This window comes from Botryllus schlosseri, chromosome 6 (assembly GCF_051294905.1).
Source record: "Botryllus schlosseri isolate E-star chromosome 6, Bs_hap1, whole genome shotgun sequence".
Lineage (NCBI taxonomy): Eukaryota > Metazoa > Chordata > Ascidiacea > Stolidobranchia > Styelidae > Botryllus > Botryllus schlosseri.
The window spans coordinates 838752-856720 of NC_137241.1; the positions used below are offsets into that span (position 1 = coordinate 838752).

Consider the following 17969-nt stretch of genomic DNA (forward strand, 5'->3'; position numbering starts at 1 on the left):
AGTATTTTCCCAAATTAGAATAGAGCTAGAGTTTTAGTTACATAGTTTTGTTTACTGCTTTCAAAAGTACGTTCACGAAAAACGTTTCGTGAAACTCGAAAAAACTTGACGAAACTCGAATACCACCCGAAGAAACTGATCGCATGCAACTTATCAAGAGCTACCGGCACGATAAAGGAAAATAAAACAGAGTTGAATTCAAAACCAAATGGAGAATAATGACGCAACCATGTCGAATTTATAAATAACATCAACGGAGTCAGAACATAGCAACAGTGCAGCGTATGGCAACAGGTGGCTACACAGTTTTTATCTAAAATAGAACAGAATTATATTATAGATCAAAATAATTCTAGAATTAGAATTGACACTAGACAGTTTTTATCCAAAATAGAATAGAATTATATTATTGCTACACAGTTTTTATCCAAATTAAATTAAAATTAGAAATATAGCTACACTGTTTCTATCCGAACTAGATCATAATTATATTATAGCTACGCAGTTTTTATCCAAATTATATTAGAATTAGAATTATACCTACACTATTTCTATCCGAACTAGATCATAATTATATTATAGCTACGCATGCAGTTTTTATATAAGTTATATTAGAATTAGAATTACAGCTACACAGCGTCCGGTTGCATTGTCATGAATCCGGATAAGTCGATGCACGTCCAAGTTTCGTTGCAGTGTATATCATACAAATAAAATGAATCTATCGTTAACAACATTACTAAATTATTCCGAATGTTGTTTAAAATCACAGGGGCGAACGCTCGATGGCTTGAGGGCATTTTACTCGAACGATATTGTCGAAATATGATGCTTGACTGGTAGACCGAATCAAATAAGACTGAAACATGTACGCGATTCGCATGTAGCATAGCGATGTCGAATCGTCCAAGTACCTCACAATAAACCGCTCTATTGGACGACGCAGGCGACCATATTCATGCTAGTGCTTTTAGGAGCATGTTTCAGATAGTAGGTAACCACAACGTTGGCTTGCTTGCGGTTTATGCTGTCAGGAGTAGAGGCGAACGGTCTACGCATAGTTTGAATTCTATGCTAGTTACTGGGTATTGTCATCAGGCATTTATTGAGTAACCACTGGCACTGAATTCGGCATGCTGACTTTGCTAACAGGCATGTAACGACTATTATTATTATGAGTTGCAGACGATTACCCCTGACGAATATCAGCCGAAAATATTGGGGTTTATTTCAGCATGAATATACTATTCTATTATTGTGAAAGCAATGCATCAATATTTTATTAATAAATCTGAAAATGAATATTTCACTCAAGATGAGCTTGAATTGTTAAGTATATTGTGAACAATTCATGAATTGAGAATGTTGAATTTGAAGATACTTTTGGAGGTAAAGAACCTTAATATACGACTGAATAATGGATTCATGTTAAAATATATTGTACCCTAATATTTTTAATTGTCACTCGGCAGGGGTAATCGTCATCAACGAGTAGATATTTAGAAAGAACGTTGTCATCATGTTGAATTCGGTATGTTCGCGTGGTATGTATGGATTAGTAGATCCGGGTTAGAGGTTTGAGCAAGGTTACGGTAAGGAATTAATGGTCGCTGAGTGACGAGTTCAACATACTGAATTCATTGGTAACGATTTATTCAACTGCTGTTTGTACCGTGATCAATCCAACAGGACATTCTTTCGAGGCATGAAAATATTAATCGCGTCGTTCTGTAAAACGGGAACGAAATCAGTGGAAAAAGCTCTGGAAATCCTGGGATATAAAGTAGCCGATTACTGGACCACTAATATAACAAACTTTGAACGATGGAAGAAGTACATGCGCGGTGAAGGGACTTTGAATGACTTGAAGATCATATATCATGGGATTGATGTCGCGAGCGATATGCCGGCGAACATGTACTGGCGAGATTTTATGGAGGCATTCTCTGATTTAAAGGTATGGGCTTCTACGAATAAAATAATGCTCAATGAGTATGAGGGCTCAACCGACTGTTAATTTTAGTGTTTTGTGTCGAGCGGTTAAAGTTGGTATTTTTCGAGTACTGAAAAGATACGCTACATGCTACTAAGAGTTAGTTATTAACTATAATTATAGTGTCGATACAATTTTACTCTACGAAGCCTTGAAACCTTGTAGTATTGCAGCATACGAACATGTAGTACAAATCTACGTACAATGTACATGTACATTCATGGAAATAACATATCTGCCAAGTCGTATTCGACCCATAGCATCGCCATAAAGTGTAATGTTTGTTTGTTTGTTTTATTTACACAACATTGGCGGTTATCGCCTACAAGGTCATTTGCGCCCGGTACATTAATTTCAGTAATGTCAGATGTCTTTAGCTTTTTGCTCCTTGAACTTGGTCTTTTGCTGCCATCTTTCTAGAGTTCGGCTCTCTCTTCCTCTAGGCCAGTGGTTCCCAACCTTTTTGTCTTCATTCCCCACTTCAGATTTATTCCGAGCCTTCATTCCCCACCAGGACCGTAACAGCACTTTGTCATCCCCACCAAAAAAACGTTCGTCGTGGGCCCCCAGAACCACCTCAGTCCCGCTGAGCTTGCACGCTTTTTCCTGCAACTTATCAGCTACATGAGGTCTACTGTTTAGTGCGTCACCATATTTCGACTGAACGCGCGAAGCGCGAAAAATTTATATAATTCGTGTTTGAATCAGCCAATATGATCGGGAATTGCATTTATTTTGCTCTCAATTTTTTATCCCCGCCCTGCTCACGTAATCAGATTTGCCGGTAGAGTTGAGTGAGGTGTGTTGGAAAAGGTAGGATCCTAAATAACAATTGAACATCTTTTGACAGACCCGTTGGTTTGGTACATTGACTTCGTTACATTGTGCTATTTCGTGATCTCCTATATATGCTATGTCAAAAGATATGGAAATCGCCAAAACTAAAAGGCACACACGATTTCAAATTGGTATCGCTTTACTGGTAAATTTTTCCCTGCGGGATGGCATTTGTCGTGTGGGGTTCAGATCGCCAGGACAGGAACATTCGGCGTCAGCAATTTAGCCAATTAAAACATATATGCATATATTGCATATACATCGAAGTTTTGGGTCACCACAAGGGCATTCCATCTCGGCCTCGGTCTTCTCGCTGCTAATCGTTTTGGCACACTTCTCGGAGTTGCATGTTACATGGCGTATAACTTCATATGCCTTGGTGCGTCGTGGTGCAGTAATGGCCGACGGCAAAGTCACCATTTCTATAAATTATACGTATTTTCGTGGGGAAATGTACCCAATAATCAGATATTCGGCAATAACAAATCGCGAGGGGGGGGGGGGGGGGGGTGCGGCAGTTACGGTCCTGTTCCCCACTACCCAGCACTTTTGTCATCACAGAGCAGCTATTTGCTGGTTTAACTACACAAGACACACAGCCATGCCAGCACGCAAGGCAATCGCGAATAACTGCAACATAAAACGTATTGTTAACCGATACCAGTAACGCTCAAAATTTTGCGAAAGCGTTATTTCACGTCAAACTAGTCGTTCCGGACGCGTTTGTGACGCCATCATTGGCCATCCAGAGTTAAAAATGAGGTTTTGTGAACAACACGCAATATAATTTTCGATACATGTATTCCAGAGCATTTAACTGGTAACGGTAATTGCGCATGCGTCTCTGTGAATATGTAGACTGACCTCTATATAATTTTGAACAAATGTGTCTATTCCCCACCAGAAACCATTGAATTCCCTGCCAGTGGGGAATTCCCCACCGTTTGGGAACCACTGCTCTAGGCTTTTCAAGGCGCTGTATGTACAGCGGGATCGGCGATGAGGAGCCCAGATAAACCTCCGACACTATGAAATGGGTATGGTAAAAACCACCAGATTATCTTCTAAGCAACTTAGAACTGGCGTTATACTTTGTACTGACATAGAAGGTACATACTTGTAACTTGAACTTCCCACATCAGATTAATTCGGTACATGGTATTTACACTTGCTGGAACAGGAGAGAGCAAGAAAACGTTCATTTCATGACTGGGGCTGGGCGCAATGATTCAAGCAGCCTACTCGAATATGAATAGAGTTTTAATTCCGATAATACGAATTTAGAAGTGGAAAGCTTATTACTCGATTCATGACTGAATAACTCAGGTAGGCCTACTTCATTCTGCCGCGATGTGTTCATTGCCAGCTTGTTGTGGTTCCTCGGAGTTCACTGTCACGCCCACTAGTACTATTGGCCCATTGGTTAAGGGCGTGTCCCTGCCGCCGCCGTTTCGCGCTCGCAGAATCATGTTTCTAGCGTAATTAATCCATTCACGATTCTCAATTCCAGTCCAATGATTGACATTTTTTAGTTTGAAATATTTTATTCCGCACAAATTCATGACAATGAAATGCAATAAATATCATCGCGACTTCGGTCACCTTGAAAATATACAAACGATATAATCGGAACAATATCCGTCATTTACATGGTAGGCCTAACTGAGAAAGTGAAAGGGAATGGCGTTCTTTTAAAGCAGGGCTGGCCAACCTTTTTGGCCAAAGGGCCACATTCGATTGACGAACTATTACGCGGGCCACTAGCCGCGCGAAGCGCTAAAATTTTTCGAAGTTCATAGGTCAATAATATTGTCACTTTACTATGTTGCGAGCCAGCTGTAGCCTATATCGTTGGGCGCAGTTTGCAAGGACTAGACTATTCGTCGCCTTGACATATCGATACCGAAAGCTTCGACTAACATGCATCAATCATTTTGTGCCTATATAGGTTTCATCGTCGTCGGTCTTCCTGCTAGCGCAAACGCAAGGTCGCATATGTCGAACGACACTTTGTCTCGTAATCGCCAATATAATTAGACTGAATCTGATACATTAGGCGTTCTTTCATTTTCACGAATGGGTAATTGTTGAAGAATCCGGTGACACTAATTCATTCTATTTCGACTTACTCTCTCGTGGGGGATTGCTTGCCCCTTCAGAACCACTCGCTAAGTTTGTTGCATCCAGTTTGTCAATCCTGGATGGTTCTGATACAATCATCTGCTCTCATCCTCAAGTCTCAGTGATAGAAGCTGCCGAATATGTTTTGCAACGTTTTGGGGGGCTCATAAGCTTTGCCTGTTGTAGTCATCAAGAGCGAGATTCAAAATTGGCGAACAGAATCATTGTGAACAGATATTACAATAACAAGCAGAAGTTAGTTAATGCCTCTATGAGAAAAGATGTTATGAAGGGCTTTTAAAAGCGGCAGTTGAGCAACTTCAATTTATTCTTTACACGCTGTAATTGATTTTACTATGCATTAAAATACTTTAGCAAGTATATTCCTTACCGCTATACAGCCTATTTGTGTGATTAGTGGATAAGGGGATATACTGGATAACTGTATCTTGGACGCGGTCAACTGTAACTTTGGGAATGTACTAATTTCGTCTGTTATACGGCTTTGCTAGACTTATCTTAAAGGAGGGATCTGCTTGTGAGAAACGAAATCGTAAGCAATCGCTGATGTATGTTTGCGAACGTCGGCCTCCCCGATGTTGCAAGTGGAATGCGCAATATAAGGCCGTAAGTTATCGTAGGCCCCGGGGTAACAATATTTAAAGCAAGAAATCTAGTGACAACATGTTGCGCGAAACGGGAAGAAAACTTTTACTTTTGATAAATCTATCTCAAATTATTCTGCTTTATTGTAGTGTACGAAGATCTACCAAAATGTGACAAGCTCATGGATCTGCCAATGCGTCGGAACTGATATTTTGTTCATCACATCTCAAGTGTTGCGGCAAGACTAATCAAATTTTTGATTGGCCTTGCAAGTTCACAATCTGTGCAATCCATTTTGTATTATATTACGAATTTCGGAAAGTACCTCGCGGGCCACTCAAAACCTTCTCGCGGGCCACATGTTGCCCGCGGGCCACGGGTTGGCCGGCCCTGTTTTAAAGTCATAGAAAATTGCGAAAACCATCACTTATTATTGGTATTTTTTATCGATATTCATGAATGACCAATAGACCAATTTGTAAAATTTGACTATATATAACTAACCTACGGATAGATACGCAACACGTGATTCACGGTCAAGTGATTTGTTTCATTGTTCTCTAAGCAATCGCAACGACGCAGCACCATGACCATAACAACGGTCCATGCGTGGTTGCGATCGTTCAGAACAATGCCGATTTTCAGATTTTGAAGGCTATTTCGGGGTGGTTCCATTGCCTTGATGAAAGTTTAATGTATATTGTAAGAATCAGCGCGACTGTAGCTTTCAAATAATTTCAACTTTACTCAATTTGAGCGCTCGAGTCGTGATCTATGTGATTAGCAATTTCGGTGCCGTTTCATGCTATGAAGCGACAACAAATCTGCCGATCATCGAAACACTTGACCGTGAAACACGTGTTGCGCATCTATCCGTGGATTAGTTATTGATAATTTGACACCTTGAATCACGCAATTTGCACGGGAACAGAGCTAAGCCTCGCCTGAAACAGCACATTTCAACATAACGAACTCAGAGTTTATAATTACTGGTATTAATCGAACGCTATTGTCCATCCATACCAGGGGCGGGCCGGATATAGGAATAATAAGTACGTGGCGGACCGGATTGCTGAATCTATACAATATTCGCCAATTTACACACATATACACGGAATAAATCGTATTTAATGAATGTATTTCAACGACAGCAATTTCACTTCGATGCTATTTCTCGCTGATAATGACGAAGACAATGTGGATTTGAGAACAGCATAGTCATACAGGCGCCGCCGCCGCCCCGTCTGCTTCTCTCTGATCAATTACCACACGGTGCAATCATGGTGTCCTATAGTGACCGGCTTGCCGAGCCCAAAATTTGATAACACCGGTATCAAGCGAAAGCTACCGCGGTACTGATTGTGCATTTGTGCAAATATATATTTTATTCTGCTCGTGCATTGAGTTTGGTATTGTGAAGCAACCATGACGTCTGGGAGCAAGTGAGAGCAGCGCAAACCACAAGCGTATTGGCCATTGTTGCGTAATCGATTGAGCATTCGCACTCTCACGTCTCTCGCTGTCGTGCGCACTTGCTCTTGAGCTGCTCAGACGACTCCAAACACCAAACCCCGTTACCTTACAATGCCACATTCGGGCTGATTTTGGGGGGGTTCCAGTGCCACGAGCAGAATAAATTTTATATTTGCACAATCAGTACCTCGGTAGCTTTCGATTGATACCAGTTTTATCAAAATGAATGCTTGGCAAGCCGTTTAAAAATTCCCGTTAAATTGCCTTTAGCCAAATGGAAAGTGTGACGTAGCCAATTTCACTGAGCCGTGAGATTTGCTTGTGTGCACACCATATAGGACACTATTGTGCAATCATAGTGTCCTATATGGTGTCGACACAAGCAAATCGCACGGTTCAATGAAATTGTATCACGTCACAGTTTCCATTTGGCTACAGGCAATTTGACGGTGATTTTTGACCGACTTGCCGAGCATCAAATTTGATAAAACGGGTATCAATCGAAAGCTGCCGCCGTACTGATTACGAAAATATAAATTTTATTCCGCTCGCGGCCCTGGAACCCCCACAATCAGCCTCTAATTTTTCATTGTTATGGAGATTGGCATTGGGACGCAACAATGCTGTCTAGCGAAACGAGACAGGTGCTCGAGAAAAAGGGAGCCAGACAGTATTGTTGCGTCTGTCGTTTCGCCAGACAGCATTGTTGCGTCCCAATGCCAATCTCCATAACAATGAAAAATTAGAGGCTGATTGTGGGGGTTCCAGGGCCGCGAGCGGAATAAAATTTATATTTTCGTAATCAGTACGGCGGCAGCTTTCGATTGATACCCGTTTTATCAAATTTGATGCTCGGCAAGTCGGTCAAAAATCACCGTCAAATTGCCTGTAGCCAAATGGAAACTGTGACGTGATACAATTTCATTGAACCGTGCGATTTGCTTGTGTCGACACCATATAGGACACTATGGTGCAATCCTTCGTTAACATTTCAAGGCGTTCGATAAGCCCGGTACCCCAAATTTACCAAGATATCAATTCATTAGGGTTGAGTACACGGTAAATGCCGATAATGCAAGTCTTGTCGCTTCGACGAACTTACGCGTAAGCTCTGCACCCACACGCTGCGCGCACACGTATATAATAACATGCAGTCACTAAATTTTGACGAAGAAAGTAGTGGGGAATCTTGGCGGACTGAGGCCGCGGGCCACATTATCATGTTTGACGGAAAACTGTCCAGTTTCCACGGACCGTATGTTGCCCGCCCCTGATCCATACCTACCTTCAATTGTAGATAATGTGTGTGCGAACAGTGCTAGTGTGATAATAAGAATCAAGTCACCAACCGACACCGAGTCATCAATGTAGGGTTACCATATTTTGGAGTCGGAGAAGGCGGACACTTTTTCAAAATATTCAAACCCAGAATTCCGGAGAAAAATCTTGAGGAAATGGTAAATTTTCATCACTTCGTCAAGTTCAACTTTCTCGCCCAGCGCCCAACAGATTTTTCCTTCACGTTGACAGGTGGTTGACTAAAAAAATGCCCGACGGAGCTTTAGTTCGGTGCTGATTTACGGTATCTCACTCCACTTTTACAGTAAATTTGACCAAAATTCTGAAGAAAAGAGGACAAAATATCAAAAAGGAGGATATTTGGGCGTCCTCGGGAGGCATTTTCTAAAACCTGAAAAACGGGAAGCGAGTGGCCCAGTTGGTTAAATACTGTAGTCACGACACTAATGGTCGCTGGTTAGAATCACGGTTCTGACCAACGTCTACATGTCGGAAGTTTCTCTGTGCTCCTCATCGCTGACCTCACTACTACGTTAGTGCATTGAAAAGTCCTGACTGACAGTGAGCTGTGCTATAAGTCGGCAGCAGAGACCTCGATGGGGACGCATGGGAGTGAGAGACAATGAAGATGGCTGCGAGAGAGAATGATAAAGACGTTCCCAACAAAACAATAAAAGCAAAGACCAATGAACTTTATGAAATTAATGTCGTGGGGCACAAGGCCTAGAAAGGCGATAAGCCCCACTGTGTTAGGCCTATCAATACAATACAATACAAAACCTGAAAAAGGAGGACGTATAGTAACCCTACATCAATGCAGTGCGCGAAATCGCAGAATCGATACAAATAGCATTATCTCCCAAGGTGAGCGTCTCGTACATTTCAGCTCATCATGATGCTACGGGATGAAGATGACTGGTTGAAGAGTTGGAAAAGACATTGGAACAAACGTAATACTGGCGATTTAGGGATGCCACTGGCTCTGTTTTCTCCCACCGCTCGGAAATGTATACAATTTTACCACTTAGAAGGTAGGGAATTCCAATTTCATGGCGTAGGCCTACATTGTACGTAGGTACAATCGTACTTACACTGAAATGAACACAAGAAATTGAACACAGAAAGTCACCAGTCCCTACCGAAAGAAAAACCAAAGATGTCTATATCAATATACCATGGATTTGTCATATATTAACCCGTTTTGAAAACAATCGGTGTCCGTTCTCAGTATATGTTACGATTCGGCGAAGACCACCGTGATTTGTACGACAGGAATTTTTCTCATTGTTAGAAATTAATCAAATTTCGGCTTTCTTTAATGACATTACGGTTAACGTACAACAGCAACAGATCAAACATCGTCTTTGAAATCATCTCTCATGAAATCTGGGTTGTTGTAGTACAGAATGGGTGAGTTTTAGGTAAATTTGAATCCAGTAATTATCCATCTTCGTTCAATCAGAAGCTCTTTACGACCCATAAAATTACACTGGTCTACAAATTTCAAAAAACTTTCGCCACAAAAATTATAATGATTGATGTAGGTTAATTTCAGGATGCTGAATCCGATTCTGTGCTCAGAATTTCTTTATCTCGTCAGATTTTTTCGGTATGTATTTTTTTCATTTTCATAAATCAATCAAATTTCGGCTTTTGTTAGTGACATTACGGTGAACGTACAACAGCAACAGATCAAATATTGTTATTGAAATCATCTCTACTGATGAAACCTGGGTTCTTGTAGTACAGAACAACCGAGTTTTCAGTAAAGTTGAAACCTGAGGTTCTCTATCTTCTTTCAATCACGACCTTCTTTCGACCAATAAAATTGTATGTGAAACTAATCATTTTTAGTCAGTAGCAGTTATCTTCTTTATATACCGCTCTTCATTTAAAGATCGTGATCACTAGCTCCGTACTTAATTTAGCTCCCTATAACGTAGGCTATACGTTATCCATACATCTGTGCTGCAGACTTAATCGGCCAATGCGTTTTGTGACAGCACACTGCCCTTTCGTAAAACGTAAAAGTTTGCAAACAATAAACATCATATTGTTGGTACGTAGAAGAGAGTTGTTCACTCCGGCGCATTACCCAAATATGTGATTAAAATACACAGGCTGTCTTGTTTTCCAAGGAAAAAAGTACTTATCATGAAACCTTGAAATACCCATGAAATAATTCATCATCATTAATCTCCGCCTGTACTTATCATGTTAATTCTTCTCCAATTTCCATGTACAGTCGCATTTTATCGGAATCGAGGAAAGCTGTTTCTGAATTGTTTTTCTTTTGGTTTATTGCCATGAGATAAAGAGCCTATTTTGCATTGTCTATTATAGACAACCAGATAAATCGAGACTGCTTACTAACAGCTCAACTCGAAACCTGAAGTGACGTGTTAGTTCACAATATAAATAAATATGCATCGGTTCTAGGACAGTCGATCCGTCTCGACATAGGACGATCTGTGGCTTGCACCAAATACCATGTGTTCTATGCTGGAACAGAGCCAGAGATGAGCATTCAGTAATTTCTGGTGATGTTTTCAAATGGTTTCGAGCCTTTTTGTTTGTGTTTTGCGTGATTAAACGCCATTTATGAATATGAGAAGCTTCAAATTTTTGGTGGTTTCTGATTTGCCGTAATATTTTAGTACAGTGGTTCTCAACCTGGGGGCGCGCCCCCCTTGGGCGGCGTGAAAGCATTGAAGGGGGCGCGAAGAAGCGGTCAACTGAAAAGAATTTGTGCGGTTCGCGCGATTTACCTCCAGTTCACGCGTGTTTCTCCATATACAGACCCAATTTCATATTCATAATTCTCTCATCCACACTCATAGCCTTCCATGCCCTCAAACCCGAGTAGATTTTGCACTATCAAAAAGGGGGCCGTGTCTAAAAAAAGGTTGACAACCTCTGTTTTAGTATGAACCAGAGTTCATCTAAGTGATCGGCGTTGCTACTCAAGTAGCCTTATATTTCTACTCAATTACAAGTAGAAATAGTAATTTCTAAGGCATGTCAAAACTACTTCAAATGGAAGACGAAATGAACGGTCCTAGGATTACTAAAATCAGTAAATATCTAAGTATATTTGATCGGGGAGAGGGTGGTCACATACTTTCAACTGTTAGTCGGAGATGGCTACGTGCAGAATCGCATGATGCATCTTCTCGGCTAACGTAAAATGCCTATAACGACATTACCCGTTGGTAGAATCTTCGAAAACATATCCAGTTAACGTGCTTTAGGGGTTGTGTCACTAAATCATGTAACTCATGTAAGTCAAGAGAGTGGTGCAGTCTTTTACTTAAACTACTTTAGAAGTGTAGAAGTGGAAGTACTCTGAAAACTTGTCAACTTCAGTAAGTACTGAAAGTAGAATGAATCTACTTGACCACCCCGAAAAATTAGTAAAAACCGACATAGATATTATCTGCCAAACGTCACGTGATAGAACAAATATAACGCCAGATTCGTATTCAGCGGTTCCAAATTAGGTAAAATTAACCAAAGGAATCCGGGTGCAAAAATCGTGTAGACCGGTGTAATCGGTACGCCGATCATATCGAGACGATGTCGCAAGTTAAAAGAGACCAATATCGGTCATTATAGTATAGATTACTAACCTAGGTTAGTAATCTATAACTAGAGGTAAATAAATGGTGGGAATATTCGTGACGTCACAATATTGTGGTAGGGCGTCAGAGAAGTGTACGGTAATTCTGCGGCTGGTATGCTGGGAACATTGATGTTTATATTTCTTATAGGCTACCTTACAGGTGTCCAGATGTAGCTGGTCAAGTTTATTTCATGACCACGTATAGCAGAGGTTGTAAAGCTGTTCAATTAAACGCTCTGAAATTTTGCAGATGAGCCCTTAGCATCATATGCTATATCTATTGAATATCGACTGAATATATCAGAGTTGAAGGTGCTATAGTTATCGCTTTTTATCGGTATCGGCTCAAAAGTCCGAAATCGGTCAGCCTCTAGTCATGACGACACGCGAGACTTTTACTTGCTTGCTCAGAGTCTCTTTACGTGTGGTGTATTTCCCAGAAGAATCCAGGTATCCATACTTTGCTTGTATTTAGAAAGGACATTCTTCCATACGTTGCCATCATCATACACCCAGATATACCAAGAAGTTGCCGACGACAAGCTAAGGGAGGTCTATAGAAAACACAACAGGGGATTATTAGAGGTGAGGCAATATATTGTCCTTTACATATCAACTGACTTCTATACTCTCGTGGAGATTATTTAAGAAAATGAACTTTGGAATTCAACTTTTCCGGAATTTCGAGTGCGCGAACGCTCTTCACCTGATACCAACAAACGAGATGTCGATAAATGTCAATTCAATGCGGTGAAATTTACTGTCATTCGATTATTATCACCAATTCCAGTTTTGAGCATTGAATGTTAGTTGCAATAATTTCACAGTATCAGTGGAATCTTCCTTTTAAGTGCAATCGAAAAAAAAACTGAATAATTTTCAATTTCGATGAATGCGTCATTGCCTGCCATTTGCCATAATCTAAACCAGGGCTATTCAACCGGGTATAACGTACACCTCGACACCCCAGTGGTGTCAAACTCAAATTGCGTCGCTAGCCACATTCAAACCTTCAAATCGCTCGCTCGGGAATTCCGGACGTATGGCATCCCTATACTATAAGCCTTTTTCAATCTACTCATAATGTCTTCGCTGGCCGTATGTTTGACACCCATACCCTAGGGCAGGGGTGGGCAAACTACGGCCCGCGGGCCGCATGCGGCCCGCAACACCGTTCTGTGCGGCCCGCGAGAGTCTAAGGAAACTTTTTACAAATATTGTTGGAATGCGTACTAAACATCGAATTAATTGCAGGGACTTGATTAAACTTTTTCTTGGTATATTTCAACATGATAATTTTAGGAAGTGGTTCTCAAACTGGGGGCGCACCCCCTTGAGGGCGTGGAAGCATCTGAAGGGGGCGCGTAGTTAAGATCAACTGAAATTTATTTTACGCTTCGCGCGATTGACGTCCGATTCAGAATGATAACTCAGTATTTAGTCTGAATTTCATATCTAAAAATCACTCATCCACGGTCGTAACCTTCCATGCCATCAAAATACCCGTTGGGTTTGCTAGCATCCTGGTTGCGTTTTGTGTTATGACGATAAGGGAGACTCAAAATCCGTCACCATCATAAGGAGGCCGTGTCTTAAATAGCTTGAGAACCACTGTTCTAAGGTAACTTCCTATATTGTTTTTATGTATAATGTCTGGCACTACAGCCGTATATTAAAGCCCACGCAGTTTGAAAGGTTTCAACTGCTAAGCATCACAGAAATCCTAAACGAGATTGACATAATTCGCATCACGGGTGCGATTTCAGATTGGCCACTCCAGTTTTAATTATTTCAGTGATATGCTTGTAGAAAACGATTCACGCTTGTCTTAGGTAGATTCGATCTGTGCATGCGTAGAATTAGGGTATTTATATTTGATCTGTATGTACACAGTAGAAGCGTGTTTGAAGCTAACATGGTTATGATGCTGTTAGCATTGTGTGTCCTGGAACTGAACCAAAAGTGGAATTAGCAAATCTTTAAAATTCAACCCTCTTCTAGGAATCGGGACCACCGACTTTCATCTCTATAGTTTTGACAAATTGGTTACTAAGGTCGACCAGCCTATGAAATCTCGCCATTGTTTCTGCCCCATGTACGATATCATCAAAGCAATGCTTGGTTTGTTTTAAATAAGCATCTCCATTTCTTCACTATATAATCAAATACCAATACTATATAATCCCAATTTTATATAGTGCGGCCCACGAATGGATTCAGATGTTGAATGCGGCCCGCGAGCTCAAAAGTTTGCCCACCCCTGCCCTAGGGCGTACCATAACGATTAAAGGTCTTGGAGTGGGGTGTACTGGGTAGGCTTACCATACGTCCTCGTCCGGTTTTGCAAGTCTGGAATTTCTGAAAAAGTGTCCTCTTTTTAGATTTACAAAATATGGTAAGCCTAGTACTAGGATGTACCAGATCCGCATTACAATGGACCGGTTTTGCAATATCGTAAAATGTTTCTATCGATTGTTCGCAGCTTGTAAAATTTTTTTCTCTTGTGATGTCATAAGCGAATGTGAATGTTTCTCATGATTTAGGCGTTGGCAATGACCTTATTGGTAATGGAGTAGAACAGAATGGAGTTAACATGTGTTCAGCTTGCAATATCTGTCTATACTGATTTTCTAGAAAAACGCTGCGATAGCTCAGAAATATTGAAATGGTACTTCCTGCGAGATGCTTCTAAATAGGGCAGTGTACATAAATGCAGGGGCGTAGCTAGCTGGGTCTCAGGGGTTTAGTATGAGAACCACTGTGTTAGATGATGGTGCGGTAACGCCGAGTCCCGATTACTATTCTTATTTCCTGTATATTGCAGTCTCGCTCATCCTTATTGCGATCAAGGCGAGACATGATGCCGTAAAACAATAATTATGCGTGTGTTGGCGGCCGTCAATATGCAATTTGAATTTACGAATCGGATAATTTAATTCATCCAAATTTTTCGAAGACACCCCTCCGCCCGCTCTACCTGTTACTCTTATCACGTGGGTTGAGAATTGACAATATTTGACAGTAATATATGAAACTACCAATATTATCGACGAAATTCTTTCAAGGTGTTGAAATAAAATTATAGGAAGTACCAACGGAATTCCTATAACATTTCCTTACATTTATACTCGCGATTTTTACGCAAATATAGAAAGTCTATCGGGATGTTCTGCTCCTGCAGTTAGAAACTTCTATACGAAAGGGCAAGGTTATATCTCGAGCAATCAGTGATAGCACAGAACGCCACGAGGCCACGAGGGTAATCGAATTCAATTTATTGCTAACAATTTCATGATTTCAATACACCACAAGACTGCGATACAATGAAAGTCTTCGAAATCAGACGCAAAGTTCCCATATAGTCAATTTAACATGAGTAGGCTGGTAGTTGTCCAGATGGGGCACAACGACTCTCCGCTGGTGCGTCCGTATGTTATAAGTAATCGAAATGCGGCTGTATACAGCAAAAGGTTGAACACCCATGGACTAGAGTTACTTCGGAATCTGTGTAATATGGGAACGGGGGAATTCGAACTTTGAGTAAACGTCAAAAGGGTATACCACGACGAAAATGGTTGAAGAGCCCAGATCTAAACTACTTGAGACAAATAATTATTATAGGCCTACCGCCTACCTCATGATACTTTAGGTCTTAGCTATAAAAACAATCTGGACCGAAATAAATGCATATCTTTTGGACTTCAGTGATGCAAAAAATCATTACATTCAGCCGGCAAAAAAGATTTTACATCATAAATCCGCATACATTTGTAGCTTATTGTTCCCGACGAAAGCATCGCATCAACGCAACGCTTATAGTAAGTTATTAGATACTCTCTGGCTACACTTTACTGCAAGGCCACTTCTCTGCGTGAGTTCTGTTGCTTTGTGGTTTCCTGAAGAGTACGGTCCCTGAAACCGCTGCCACTTTTTAAATTGAACTGAAATTCCTCGCAAACCGAGACTGCTTTGATGAAGGTTGATATAAATTGAGATAACGGCGTAAACGAACGACAGTACAGCAAATGAAGTAGGCCGTAAATCTAGGTTTTAAAATAGTGGTCTCGTGTGAATAGTCAGATAAACCTATACAAAGACCACTGACCACCAGTGAACTCAACCAACAACATAATGACAGCTAACTAAAGAGACGAAGCCACATTACTTAATAATTACTACTGCAAACTACGGCAGTAACATATCATTGCTCATTACCAGGACGCTCCACGGGATCGGCTACTCGTGATGGATATCAAAGAAGGCTGGTTTCCTCTATGCGATTTCTTGAATCACCCAATACCTCATGAGGTCTTTCCCCATTGCAACAGGAGCGCTGGACTTCTGCACGAACAAAGAGTGCGACACCCTCTATTCAGGAAAATGTACATGGAAATGAATGTTACATTGTTATCGATTGCAATCATAATTTTTGTTACTGTTATATTATGTATTGCGTGGACTGGAATGTGATTTTCATCGCCATCACCAGCTGCTTGCTTATACACTGAATCGAACGTTCGTCCGTGCTGTTCAATTATTTATTGCAAGTAAAACAATATCCCCAAGTTTAGTCACGCGACACTGCCAATTCAAATTATACAATACAGTTCTTCACGAAAGTAGAAAATTTCGATTCAATTGGTATGTTTAAACTGGAGTTTATGGGCTAGGTCAACTAAATACGTTTTAACCAGAAAACAGGTGTCGTCATTTGGCGTGAATCGTGATACCGGTGTCCTGTTAAGTCAGTGGTTCTTGAACTTTTCAGACCGCCACCGAAATCTGAGTTTTATTTATATCTTGTTGCCCAATCCTCAAACATAGAAATTAATGCATTTTGAATATTTTTATGCCACCATATATGGAACAGAGAAGGCGCCGAAAACTAGTTGTAGGCTTACATAACACAGTGCTGGGAATCATGCGTAGTAGGGATGGTGTGAACCTCTGAAAGGTTCAGGTTCGTGCGAACGCGAACCTTTTAGAAAGGTTCTGTTTGAACGCGAACGTGAATCTCATGACGTTACGTCACGTCATATTGTTCATTCCAACACTACATTTCAGTGAATTGAAAGCCTTTATTAATGTACAGTAGTACACGATACCTAGCGACGACTGGGGCACCTTAATGCCACAACGCTGAAGTACATATTGGCGTTTTAAACGTCGCTAAATGTATCAACTGGGGCAATCAAATCACATAATAATCTCATAAAATCTATATCTTCCGTTGCTTCGCCAGCCATTTCGATGGCGACTTGCTACCGATATTAACCCATTAACAATAAGTTATACAGCAATAAGAAACAAGCCAACACCCCAATCGCACGAATTTGGTTTTTATGATACAATAAACATATGAAATCAAGATTGACACGGTACGCCTGCTTGATTTTTTTACATCAGACAACGATACCAATCAATTCCATTGATTGTTTGAATAAGCATCATTAGCTTACTACATATATGCAGTGTATTTCTCTCTTGATGTTGTATGATAATGATTGCGGGTCAAGCTCGCAACTAAGGGTAATTTTATTATTCTCAAACGGAGAGTTGGATATTTCGAGCAAGCTTTTGTAACAAATCAAGTAAATCTTTGAGATTGTCAAGGTGCATGCTCGTTTAATGTTAATTTTTTTATGCGGCCAGCGCTATATGCTTAGGGTGGCCCGCAGTTAAAATGCAACAAATTTCCACCAAAGGTGTAATAAAGAAGTGAAAATTGTAATTGATGAAAAAGGTTCACAGTGCAGAACCTACCAAGGTTCGTTTGTGAACGTGAACCTCTAAATTACTGAGGTTCACACACAGAGCACGAACGTGAACCTCACGTTCACACCATCCCTAATGCGTAGCACCCCGGTTTCAAATTGAGATGCGCCGTGGTGTATTATTTTTCTCTGTTGGTCGCATTTCCACTGCATGGCTCAGATTTCAAGGAAGGGGCTATTCGGTGCTGACCATTTCGACGTATGGGATATAAATATCACAGGTTTTGGTCAGCCATCAACCTAT

At 40.8% G+C, this 17969-nt stretch overlaps 3 protein-coding genes across 5 annotated transcripts in view; 1 reads left to right on the forward strand and 2 right to left on the reverse strand.

Annotated features, from left to right (window-relative positions):
- LOC145440598 (protein LKAAEAR1-like) overlaps positions 1–17969 on the reverse strand; it is a 245280-nt gene that overhangs the window by 76151 nt on the left and 151160 nt on the right. The window lies entirely within an intron of this gene.
- The window catches only part of LOC145440592 (uncharacterized), a 233858-nt gene that overhangs the window by 11427 nt on the left and 204462 nt on the right, over positions 1–17969 (reverse strand). The window lies entirely within an intron of this gene.
- On the forward strand, positions 1323–16578 carry LOC145440591 (uncharacterized). Of its 2 annotated transcripts, XM_080318245.1 has the most exons (5): positions 1323–1957; positions 9216–9360; positions 12427–12536; positions 12601–12701; positions 16170–16436. In XM_080318245.1, the coding sequence occupies exons 1-5, from the start codon at positions 1706–1708 to the stop codon at positions 16195–16197; spliced, it is 636 nt and encodes a 211-aa protein (XP_080174371.1). In that variant the 5' UTR covers positions 1323–1705; the 3' UTR covers positions 16198–16436. The 2 variants fall into 2 exon arrangements, with proteins under 2 accessions (XP_080174371.1, XP_080174370.1); XM_080318244.1 differs by lacking the exon at positions 12601–12701 and having other exon boundaries at positions 1339–1957; positions 16170–16578.